The 13568-nt window shown below is 40.3% G+C and overlaps 1 protein-coding gene across 1 annotated transcript; it reads left to right on the top strand.

Moving 5' to 3' along the window:
* Nucleotides 1–2373: 2373 nt before the first annotated feature.
* On the top strand, nt 2374–12305 carry LOC131957841 (uncharacterized). The gene is made up of 8 exons (XM_059322646.1): nt 2374–2587; nt 3128–3250; nt 3654–3811; nt 5414–5557; nt 7905–8062; nt 8616–8689; nt 10920–11067; nt 11873–12305. Exons 1-8 carry the CDS (start codon nt 2506–2508, stop codon nt 12177–12179), a joined length of 1194 nt encoding a protein of 397 aa, XP_059178629.1. The 5' UTR covers nt 2374–2505; the 3' UTR covers nt 12180–12305.
* Nucleotides 12306–13568: the final 1263 nt, after the last annotated feature.

The following is a 13568-nucleotide window of genomic DNA, read 5'->3' as shown; positions in this document are numbered from 1 at the left end:
AGCAGTAGAAAATCCGCTTAGCTATACAGTGCCCCTTCTTTTTCCCAATTATCTCGAACCTGTTTGGCTTCAGGTTTCCAAGCTTAAAAGTTGGCTCAGTGTAAACCAAGTATCGAACATGTCAACGTTTTGTGTATCTCTTCACACGTCGGCTCTTTAAAGTTGGGTCCCCCCTCGACCACTTGATTGCTGTACAGTACATTTATAGGCCAGAATCTCCGAGCTGTTAGTTTTTTTCGTCGATATTTTATCACCGATCTGATCGTTTCTGTTTTAATTTGCGGTCGATTTAATTATCTTGCTGGGTTGGCAAGAGCAAGATTTTGTTTGGTGAGTAATTATTCATGTGGGATATTTTGTGTAAACGAACACACAAGGGGGATGCACCTACACGGCTATACGCTTACACACTTACTTACACACTGACTGACTTACGAACACACTCACACCGTTACCAACACTTGCACCTACACCTACACCTACACCTGCACCTACACCTGCACCTGCACCTACACCTACACCCACACCTACACTTACACCTGCACCTACACCCACACCTACACACACACCTACACCTACACCTACACCTACACCTACACCTACACCTGTACACACCTACACCTACACTTGCACCTACACCTAAACCTAAACTTACACCTACACCTGCGCCTACACATGCACCTGCACCTACACCTACACCTACATCTACACTTGCACCGATACCTAAATCTGTACACAACTACACCTACGCCTACACCTCAGAGGCGTAGCGACCCTTCCCGGCGCCCGGGGACAAACTTTTCGATTTGCACCCCCCCCCCCCTCAAGATTTCGATTTGCACCCCCCTCAAACTTTTGATTTGCACCCCCTCGACCTTTCAATTTATTTTTCCAACCCATTTTGGCGCCCCTAAGGTCGGCGCCCGGGGACATATGTCCTCCCCCTCCCTCGCTACGCTACTGCTACTGCTACTGCTACACCTACGCCTACACCTACACCTGTACACACCTACACCTACATACACCTACACCTACACCTACACCAGCAGATACACATACACATACACTACGTTTAACATTCGATAGAACCATTTAGTTAGGCTGACCAGAGATTTTAAAATAAAATTAAATCAACGTCTATTTATTCATCGTCTGCCTAGCAATGCATTGTGAAACTGTTAAGCGCATCAATGTCCTTTTTGTAAGTGACAGAATGTTGACTGGAAATTTAGATCAGCGGTTATCACACTGGGAGGCGGAGCCACGGTCTTGAGCCAGGGGAGAAGCCGAGGGGGAGGAGCCAAAAGTTTATAGGGTTATTGTTTCCCGTTATCTTGTAATATGTAGGCCTACATGAAAATACATCTATAGTATTTGGTTTTTATAAACTATTTATATGAATGGACTCTGATGTCCGTTGTAGAATTGCTTAAAGCAATAGAACTCCGAGATATGGTACTCAATACCCCCGCCCCCCCCCCCCCCCCCCCCCCCCACACACACACTTCCTTCCTAAACCCAGATTACGGGATGATAGATTGATATTTTTTTTAAGTATAGACCTGCATCTCTTGTCCATGGGATGATTAATTTTGTCCTTGCGATATTCTGTCTGGGCAGTGTTTCTTCCAGACTTTTTTCTCCGGCGGGGGGGGGGGGGTCTCACACTTGTAAAAGTATATATTTTCTATATAAATTCCATTTTGTTCGGGGGGGGGGGGGGGGCGGTAGACGTTTTTCGGGGAGCCCCCTCCCTCGAATAGATGCCTGGAAGAAACTCTGTGTCGGGGATATTTTGTCTGAGATATTTTGTCCTAAAATCGTTTGCCCTGAGATCATTTATCATTAACCTATAAACAAACGGCACACCTTTACGTTGTAAAAAGTGTTAGAAACTATTGTAGCCGGGTTTTTTTTTTCTCCGTAGTTAAAATACCTTTATGAAATCTAAAATTAAAAAAAAAATTACCTAATGTTGACCGAAATCAGTAAATATTTTTAGAAAGCAATTGCTATTTGTTTGTTTTTAAAATCCAGTATTGAGGGGGTGGTTGGTAGGATGTGGAGTAATATCATTTTAGGGAGGGGAATTTGACTTTTTTGTTACCATATGTGACAATAGGGAGGTGGAAAGGTAAAATTAGTTCTTAAAAGTGTGAGATTGTGTATAGATAACTCCTAAAGAAAACTTTGGTAAGCTTTGGTTTAGAGATTTAAAATTTCCTAAAGCCAATAATTTTTCTTTAAGTTCTACATTAGGTATGCTACGCCCTTGAATGCATAGTTTTTACAAAATACTCACTAAAGCACACATTAATTGATAATCACATAAATGTCCAAGGAAAATATTTTGAATAAATACGTCACGCAAACAAAATTGAGTACCTGATCGTTTGCCAGCCAATAGAAACACAGTTGATCAGTTGGTGCGGAGATGACAACCTAACCAAAATTGTATTGAATTTCAGATAATTTGTTTCGGATCTTTCAGACCAACTTTTGAAAATGATTAAAACTAGTGTTTTCATTGTTTGTCTAGTTGTCGTGCGATTTTCAGAATGCGGCCAAATGCATCTAAGCTCCGGAGGCAAGTAGTTTACGCTGTTTGTAAAAAGAGTATATTCATACATTTATAAATCGAATAACTTTGCTTTAGCGTTCTACATTTAAGCAAATTCAAAACCGGCAAGTTTTAGGCATTTCCATTAACAAAAAATTCGGTTTAAATAAAATAATTATCGCAAAAACGTTAAAATTAAAATACTTTCCTTATCTTACTGGGGAGCTGAATGATTTTTTGGCGTTCTTTTCAATAGAAAATCCAGCTGAATAAAGTGTAAAACTCTAGAAACTTTAGCCAGAGTATGCAGAACTTTTGTGTAGGCAGCTACTGGGTACACCCTCCCCACCTACCCCATCTTAAATCATTAAAAGAAAACACAAAACCACTCGTTTTTAGATTGTTACTTATTTTAAAATATAATAATCTTTATTATTTGTTCTGATTTTCTGAACCATGTAAGATACCCCATAAAAACATAAAACAAAAAGTATATACCTTGAGGTAGTTAACAATAAAAGTCAGGTAAATTAAAAACTGCAACCATTTCATCACCCCAATCACCAGCTGGCGGCGATGTGTGTGAGGGTGGGAGTAGGATTTGTCTGGCTGGTGATGCCACCTGCATCAACGACAGGTGTGTCTGCAACACCGGCAAAGGAAACGGCAACTTCGCCTGCTACATGCCCAGTGAGTTCTTTGTGGTTGTGTTGTTTTATACGGGTTGTTGTGTTTTCTGGTTGCTGGTGGTGGTAGCAGTATGTAGGTGTGTGGTTGTTGTTGTTGATTGTTTTTGTTGGTAGGTTATTGTTTGGTTATTGTTGTTAGTAGTGTTTGGTTGTCGTTCATTTTGCTGGTTTTCTTGTTGTTGGTGTTGGTAGTGGTTTGGCTGTTGTTGTAGTTCGTAGCAGTTTGGTTATATATATATATATATATATATATATATATATATATATATATATATATATATATATATATATATATATATATATATATATATATATATATATATATATATATATATATATATATATATATATATATATATATATATATATATATATATATGCCATCAGCTTTCGTTTTTCTTCAGATGAGTTTTTCGCCGAGATTAAGAACGACCCTATGGCTATCAGTTTTGCACGTGAAAGGGTTGAGGTACCGATGCCATGTCGTTTTTTGGTGACCCACGTAATCACCGAATTTAAAGATGTTGATGGCACCACACGTGCGGGATCATGCACATTACAGGTGAGGTACAACATGCACATTACAGGTGAGGTACAACATGCACATTACAGGTGAGGTACAACATGCACATTACAGGTGAGGTACAACATGCACATTACAGGTGAGGTACAACATGCACATTACAGGTGAGGTACAACATGCACATTACAGGTGAGGTACAACATGCACATTACAGGTGAGGTACATGCACATTACAGGTGAGGTACAACATGTACATTACAGGTGAGGTACAACATGCACATTACAGGTGAGGTACAACATGCACATTACAGGTGAGGTACAGCATGCACATTACAGGTGAGGTACAGCATGCACATTACAGGTGAGGTACAGCATGCACATTACAGGTGAGGTACAGCATGCACATTACAGGTGAGGTACAACATGCACATTACAGGTGAGGTACAGCATGCACATTACAGGTGAGGTACAGCATGCACATTACAGGTGAGGTACAACATGCACATTACAGGTGAGGTACAACATGCACATTACAGGTGAGGTACAACATGCACATTACAGGTGAGGTACAACATGCACATTACAGGTGAGGTACAACATGCACATTACAGGTGAGGTACAAAATGCACATTACAGGTGAGGTACAACATGCACATTACAGGTGAGGTACAACATGCACATTACAGGTGAGGTACAACATGCACATTACAGGTGAGGTACAACATGCACATTACAGGTGAGGTACAACATGCACATTACAGGTGAGGTACAACATGTACATTACAGGTGAGGTGTAGCATGCACATTTTAGGTGAGGTACAACATGCACATTACAGGTGAGGTACAACATGCACATTACAGGTGAGGTACAACATGCACATTACAGGTGAGGTACAATATGCACATTACAGGTGAGGTACAACATGCACACTACAGGTGAGATACAGCATGCACATTACAGGTGAGGTACAATATGCACATTACAGGTGAGGTACAACATGCTCTATAGGGGTCGACTGCTAACCCCAAATTCTCGAGTTCGGATCCGTTCGGACTAGAGTTCGTAGGACGGCCATGAGTTCTGATGATCCGACTAATGTAAGTAAATGTGGCTGGGAATAGTGTTGAGCACACTACCCATCTTATACCGGAGCCACAAAACAGGTGAACTCTACTTCATCTGTCCCTAGGTAGTTTTACTTACAACATCCTCTTCAGAAAACCTTACAACACCTTAGTAGTGTAAGATTTTAAATTAAGCATTACCGTTTAGTGGCTGGTTAGTTAAGGAGGGTTCTTTTTATCGAATGCCTGAATGACAGGGAAACATTATTGCCGCTGACTATTTCGCGTGAAGTTTCTTCAGCTCAGCTATTTTTAACGGGGGCGATTTGTATAGTTTAGCGGGGGGGGGGGGCGAATTGGCTATTCAGCTAAAATTGGCCTCGAATCTACTAAAACCGCTGCAAAACATACTAATAACCAATAAATGTGCTTAGCAAAATAAATCGACAAAACGCTCTACAAAACAGTATATTCAGTTGTAATTGTCACCCAAGTACGATATAGACACACTTTTATACTCGTGATGTACTTTTCTATTGCTATCTTTACCAACAACTTCTACTATTTTTTTCTAAGGTCTTCAGCTTCAGCTTTAAAGTGAGGGGTAAGTTTTTCATCCAGGGCTTTGACGCCGTTATCGAAGTCACTTCCGACGTAACATCGGAGACAGTCGGAGCCTCGTTTCGAGTAGTCGGCGAATCGTCCTACGGAAATCATCAGGTTACTATAAATAAACTAAGACTAAATTGTGTGTTTTTACTTTCTCGTATATACGTAGTATAGAGAAAGTATTGTAATCGTGCAAAAAAAAAAAATCGAGATTTTTACAAATCTCGACGTTTTACACCTCACTGATACGGAAAAACATAATTTTGCAATCTTGTCCGTATGTCTGTGTGTGTGTGTGTCTGTCCGTGTGTGTGTCTGTCCGTGTGTAAACACGATAACTTGAGTACCGTTATAGCTAGGTTGATGAAATTTCATATATAAGTATTGTATCAAAATCGTAGATCCGTATCAACTTTTGAGCGATTTCCGATAACCGGAAGTGGTACTTTTCCTACTTTGAATTTTTTTAAAGCCTATAACTTGAGTACTATTTCAGATAGATAAATGAAATTTCACATGTAAGTAAAAGATCTAATTCTCTACCTTCTGTTACATTTTGAGTAATTTCCGTTGACTGGAAGTAGTAATTTACGCTACTTCCGATTTCTCAAAAAACTAATGTAAATTTTAAAAGTACTAATAATATTGCGCACTATTATGCGCTTTTTTTATTTGCGTTCACTTGGTGTGCAATTAATTTGTCTACGAGATTTTATTCTATTTTTAAAACTTTAAGTATTTAAAATGGATTAAAAATCATGTCTATAGCCCGAGTTCCCATCCCCTGTTATCCTAATTTATAAAAGGCCATGTGCGCTCTTCTCTCTCTCTCTCTCTCTTTCTCTGTCCGCAAAAAATTTTCGCCGGACATCACGTCAGAATCGGCAGCGGTATATGGAGAACTTTTTACGGACTTTTGTTGAAAATAATATGTTAGATGTTTTAAATGTATAACCACAATTTTACTTAAAGAAGAAAAATAAAAATTAAAGGCGTATTCGAATGTAGAGAAACAGTATTATTTATGCAACCGGAAAAGCATTAATATATGTGAAAAAGAACGCATAAAACTGTGACGTCACTATTGCTTATACATTAACTAATGACGTCATCTGCCGTGTTAAGAATGAAAAGAAATGAACTATTTCATTCAAATTTGATTTAGATCTACGTACACTATGAAATGTATACAATACAATTTTTCCGGCCTAAACTCATAAAATTTATTTTATGTATTTGGATTCTAGATCTAGAGATTCTAGATCTAGACTAAATCTAAATCTAAATCTACGCAATAACTAGATCTAGACGTAGACGCTAAGATCTAGATTTAGACTCTAGCTTCTCTAAAATCAATTCCAAAAATAAATTTCTATATTAGGACTAAACTATTTCAAGACTTATTTATTTTATACAAAATCTTTGTTTGGAACTGGCTAATTTGGGATAAAAAATTAATTTGAAAGAATAGGCATATTCGCGTAAGTTAAGATTTTAAAATACGTGTTTCATTCTCCGTATTTTATAAGGTGCCTAAATAGCGGAGATGTTAGTGTACATTAAACCACGCAGGTGGTGCGGGTTCGAGACACAGCAAGTCAACTTGGTTAATGTATTCTTTTTTATTATGCTCGGGCTAAACTTAAAAAAAAAATTCTTTTAGGAATCTAGATCTAGATCTAGATTGTCGGGTGTCCGATAGGGCACTTCCCGGCGCCGCAGGCGCTTCAAATTTGGCATGATCTTGCCTTGGTGCGACAGAACACGGGGGCCGGTTGGCCGAAAAGTCTACGATGTGGGGGTCAAAACTGACCTCGACTGACCGGTACCTTATATGAGCTATAAATCGAAAAAAAATGTCCACGGAGGAACCTCTTCATAACTCTTGAGGTCGTAGACCGACCTTCGGGCGAATTAATTAAGCATTCAAATTCTCAATGTTTTCGAAAGCCTAAGCGAAGCTGGGCAGCATGCCTAGTTTTATATAAGAATATTCGAGAAAGTTTAGGGGAGATCACTCCCGGTTTATTTTGTAAATACATTACGTAAACTCCTCAAAATCTCACACGTAAAGTAATATAAAAGTATTTGAATCAAGGCAAAAAGAAATTTTTAAACTAAAATTACTACATAGACCATCTTTTATAAAAGAACTCAATTTTGAATAGATTATGATATATCTACTTCAAGGCTAATCCTAATCCTGAAGGTCATCACCCTAATCTTTAAACTAAGTGGTTTAGCTGTCAGGGGCTTAAAGGTCATACGTAAATGATGCCACACTTATGGAGCTGTAGGGGGAACAGAGTGACAAAGATTGAGATGGGTTTTAGAAAGTGTTATGTCACTTTTTATGTTACTTTTGATGTCACTTCACATCTTAGATTCAATGTACCATATTTCCGCAAGTTGTGTGGTTTTATAAAAATTCCCCATTTTTTGTGTGACCGCACATTAGTTCGTCAGTTGGGGAAAAGCCACGAGTGACGAGAACGCCCCCTGGGGGTCCCCACCCCTCGTGGACGCCTTCGGGCAGGATTTGAAACTTTGGTACGACGACAACAACAACAGGGTCAAGCTAAACGTCATGCGCTGTGGATTTAGGCTGCGCTTCCGGTAGGCGATTCGTCTGCTTCTTGTTCTTTTGCTCACTTCCATTCTAAGCTAAACATGGTTTTTATGTGCGTGAGTGCATTAAATTTTGTAATAGAGATTTTTTTCTTCATGCATCTTCCTCTTTCCTTGAGTACTTCCTACGCCCCCCCCCCCTCCCCGGACGAACTTTTAAAAAAAATTATTTTGAAAACATATACTTTAATTTGTGCTCTATTTCACACCCCCCCCCCCCACCCCCTCCTCTCCCACAGAAATTCTAAGTCCGCCTCCGAAAGTTTAAAGTGTATTCCCGGAAAAATGTGTGTGAAAAAAAAGAAACTGTAGTGTGCGTGTGTGTGTGTGTGTGTACGAATGCGCGTGTGCGTGTGTATATGTGTGTGTGCGTGTATGAATGTCTATGTGTGCATGTGTGTGTGTGCATGTATGTCTATGTGTTAGTGTGCGTGTGTGTGCCTATGTGTATTTGTGCCACCGATGCTAGCACCTACGCCTTATTCTTACACTTCATCACATACTGTAAACCTGCTAATAATGTGTTAACGTGACTTTATAGACCGGCGGACATCCACGAAGGCAAAGACCAGACCCAGGTACCGGGACTTTCTATTGGCATCATGACATCCCACGGTGAGAACATTATCTTTCTATTGGCATCATGACATCCCACGGTGAGAACATTATCTTTCTATTGGCATCATGACATCCCACGGTGAGAACATTATCTTTCTATTGGCATCATGACATCCCACGGTGAGAACATTATCTTTCTATTGGCATCATGACATCCCACGGTGAGAACATTATCTTTCTATTGGCATCATGACATCCCACGGTGAGAACATTATCTTTCTATTGGCATCATGCAATCCCACAGTGAGAACATTATCTTTCTATTGGCATCATGACATCCCACGGTGAGAACATTATCTTTCTATTGGCATCATGCAATCCCACGGTGAGAACATTATCTTTCTATTGGCATCATGACATCCCACGGTGAGAACATTATCTTTCTATTGGCATCATGCAATCCCACAGTGAGAACATTATCTTTCTATTGGCATCATGACATCCCACGGTGAGAACATTATCTTTCTATTGGCATCATGACATCCCACGGTGAGAACATTATCTTTCTATTGGCATCATGACATCCCACGGTGAGAACATTATCTTTCTAGTGGCATCATGCAATCCCACGGTGAGAACATTATCTTTCTATTGGCATCATGCAATCCCACGGTGAGAACATTATCTTTCTATTGGCATCATGCAATCCCACGGTGAGAACATTATCTTTCTATTGGCAACATGCAATCCCACGGTGAGAACATTATCTTTCTATTGGCATCATGCAATCCCACGGTGAGAACATTATCTTTCTATTGGCATCATGACATCCCACGGTGAGAACATTATCTTTCTAGTGGCATCATGCAATCCCACGGTGAGAACATTATCTTTCTATTGGCATCATGACATCCCACGGTGAGAACATTATCTTTCTATTGGCATCATGCAATCCCACGGTGAGAACATTATCTTTCTATTGGCATCATGACATCCCACGGTGAGAACATTATCTTTCTAGTGGCATCATGCAATCCCACGGTGAGAACATTATCTTTCTATTGGCATCATGACATCCCACGGTGAGAACATTATCTTTCTAGTGGCATCATGCAATCCCACGGTGAGAACATTATCTTTCTATTGGCATCATGACATCCCACGGTGAGAACATTATCTTTCTAGTGGCATCATGCAATCCCACGGTGAGAACATTATCTTTCTATTGGCATCATGCAATCCCACGGTGAGAACATTATCTTTCTATTGGCATCATGACATCCCACGGTGAGAACATTATCTTTCTAGTGGCATCATGACATCCCACGGTGAGAACATTATCTTTCTAGTGGCATCATGCAATCCCACGGTGAGAACATTATCTTTCTATTGGCATCATGACATCCCACGGTGAGAACATTATCTTTCTATTGGCATCATGACATCCCACGGTGAGAACATTATCTTTCTATTGGCATCATGACATCCCACGGTGAGAACATTATCTTTCCATTGGCAACATGACATCCCACGGCGAGAACATTGTTTGCTGTGTGTGGTGACGTGGTTTGGTGTGTAAGGGAATGTGTATGTGTGTTGGAAATAGTGTCGTGAGTTGCGGGGGCGACTGTGTAGGCTTGATGTGTTCGCGAAGTAGGTCATGTAAGGTCATGTGCTAAATTTTTTTTTGGGGTGGTCGGGGGGGGGGGGGGGGGGAAACAGAGCTTAATTTTTAGGAATCTGTGGTGGGGGGGGGGGGGAAAGGGAGTCTTGAGGCACCCTAACCCCTCTGCTGGTACGCAGCATTGATGTGGGTGGGGGATATTGGTAGGGGGGGACAAGAACAGAGTTTAAAAGAAGAACGTTAGAAGCTGTGATCGTTTTAAAAAATATATATAAACGCAGTAAAAAGAAAAAAAAAAGTTGTAGTTGTTGTTAAAAAGGATTGGGTCTTGTCAAGATAAGCCGCGCCAAAAAGTTTACACCCGCCACCAAAAAACGATTATTAAAAGAGGTTATGAAACTTGTTCTTTTAGATTTTATTGAAGAGGGTGAAATTGCGACATGTCATTTAAAAATGTCTGTATTTTTGTATCTTTAACCCTAACACTAACCCCAACCCTAACACTAACCCGTGCATTAAATTGGCAAAAAGTGGCGGGGCTTAACTTTTCGCGCGTGCACTTTTTGCATTAACTGCGGGGCTTATCTGGACAAGACCCAAAGAATTTCTCGATGATTGACCAAACTATTGTCACGACAATAAACAGGTCAATTCTATTTATAGCCCCCCAATGGCTGTCGCTGGACACTGTGATAGCACTTCCGCCATTTGGGAATGGCCCCACCCTCGGCCAGGTGGCCAACGAATTGAATTTGGCGCCAGAGGAAGCCATGATCGTGAGGTCCTTGCAAGGGGCGGCAGACCAGGACTTGTAAGTGCTTTTTACGATATAATTTGTTTTGCTGAATTTCGTTTAGCTAAATGTATTATAATATCCTTTTTTTTGGTGCTGAACTTTGTCCTGCAGAGTATACTATAATTTTAACTCGCTGAAGGCAAGAGATGTTGTGGATATAACCCCCCCCCCCCCTCTATAAACTCGTAAAAATGAAAGCTGTCTTACATTAAGTCAGAGTTTCTTCCAGGCATCTCTTCGGGAGAAGCCACCGTAAAATTTAGTCCACCCCTACCCCCCCCCCCCCCCCCAGTTACAGCAGTTGGCAAGAGTAGGCTCATGTCGCTGTGTGTTTACAACTTAAAAAGTTTGATAGTTATAATATTAACAACTTCAAGTCATTAAATCGTTATATATATATATATATATATATATATATATATATATATATATATATATATATATATATATATATATATATATATATATATATATATATATATAATAAAGTCAAATATAAAGTCAAATGCATGCTTCGCCACTTTTATAGTATACTTTTGTTGTAACGCCTGTTTATTTAGATTTATCTCAAGTAACCTCATAATGTAGGCTTAAACAAAATAATAAACCACACTATATAATATTTCTTAATTTGCTTATGGTTTGTGGATGTTCTGATTTTACGATATATATATATATATATATATATATATATATATATATATATATATATATATATATATATATATATATATATATATATATATGACTCAGGTTTCTGATACTTGATTCTGTTGGTTTTCTCCTCCCCCTCCCCCTCCCACCCCCCACCCCATCTCAGCCCTGGAGCCGCCCCTGCTTGTATAGATCTGATCAACGTGGCAGCCAACCTAATCGACGGGGCCGCCAGGAAAGAGGCCATCGAGATGTGCTCCTTCATCATCATGTCGCCGCCTTTCCTCCGGAACTGGTCGAGACCGGACCCCACGTCCTCTCAGTCCGCCCTAGAACTGTTCCAGATGTGCACCGAGGCCTTCTACAACATGGACACGAACCTGTGCCTGCAAGTCATTGCCGCGATCGAAGCTGATCCCGTGAATTACGTGCATGCGCTTCCGGAGCTGATGGGCTTCAACTGTGTGTTCTAGGCAGCACCGCTAAAGGGTCGGAGTAGTCTCCCCGTCTTTACAGCCTATGTGCCGGAGTGGAAATTTTAAGTTCACGGAAATCATTGATTGCCTTTAAATGTGATGAATTAAAGAAAAACATACGTTCATATTAGTTCAATCTTTGCACATGAAATTATGCCTGCCTGTTGGTCTGTGTGTTTGTCTGTGTTTTATGATTTCGGGGCCACAAAAACTTTAAAGGATAACTAAGACAAAACTATTTTGCCAAAAATATTAACTTGGTTGTTTCCCTTTGTCCATAAAAATAATTCTATAATAACTATTCATAACCAACACTAAATTAAATGTTGGTCTATAATCTATATGATATGTGCCGCAAGACAATTTCTCTGTTGGGTAGGGGACTTTGGCGGAAGGATTTGCATTTTAAATTTGCGATGAGGGAGTAAAGGAAGGCGTTAAAGTATGTATTTTCTATATAATTTTTTTTCTTTCGTACTGTCCTTTAAGCATTAAAACACATTACTTCCCATTGCAAAAAAAAAAAAAAAAAAAAAAAAAAAAAAATTACTGAGAAGTGGTTGAGGATTAAAAAAAATTAATTCCAGTTGGTGTAGCCACGGCAGTGAGGTGTGGTTTAGCGCCCAGAGTTCCCCAGCGGATCCCTTGATTGGGCGCCCTGCACATAGGGTCAGGGTTACTACATGATTTAATGGTCAAACTGCATCAGGCGCATCCGCCGGCGTCTCGGCTGTCGTGTGACCCGGGGCGCCACGGCTTTCCTCATGAGCACTATGGCACCTATATTCCTTTTAAACAGCGCCATACACTAGGGTCACGGAGGGCTACTAAAATCGATGACTAGAGCGAACAATTGGCGTCTTCGGTCGCTTCCGCGGTTGTATGACCTTGTGCACCTCGGGTTACACCATGACACTAACACTCGTTTTATGACACTAACTATGACGCCAACACTAGTTTTATGACGCCAACACTAGTTTTATGACGCTCTTTAAAACGATAGTAGTCGTAGGGATCAGAAACCAGCCGGGTTTCTAGACCAGGAGCCCGTAGTCTGACTCACTAACTTAGAAGATTAAGGGATGAACATTCACGCCTTCCCGGGATTCTTTCAGGCTTTTTTGCGTAGGGGGTGCGTATGTTACGTCGCGGGTCAGCTCGTATATTATATTTACATTTAATACAGTCTAAATGGGGGGGGGGGCAGTCGGTGCTCTGTGAGATATACCTGAAAGAAGCACTATGTGTATGAGGACCTCTATAGCACCCCACCCAGGGCTCGCAGGGGACGGGCACAATGACGACTACCACATACACAGCCTGATACGATGTGGTAACTATGGGCTACTCAAAGAAGCCTCGGACACCCATCCAATTTTATTTTTT

The sequence above is a fragment of the Physella acuta genome, unplaced genomic scaffold (assembly GCF_028476545.2).
Source record: "Physella acuta isolate Inbredline_101_S28 unplaced genomic scaffold, ASM2847654v3 ptg001271l, whole genome shotgun sequence".
Lineage (NCBI taxonomy): Eukaryota > Metazoa > Mollusca > Gastropoda > Physidae > Physella > Physella acuta.
The sequence above is the reverse complement of the archived record's forward strand: the minus strand, read 5'-3'. Positions and strand labels throughout refer to the sequence as shown.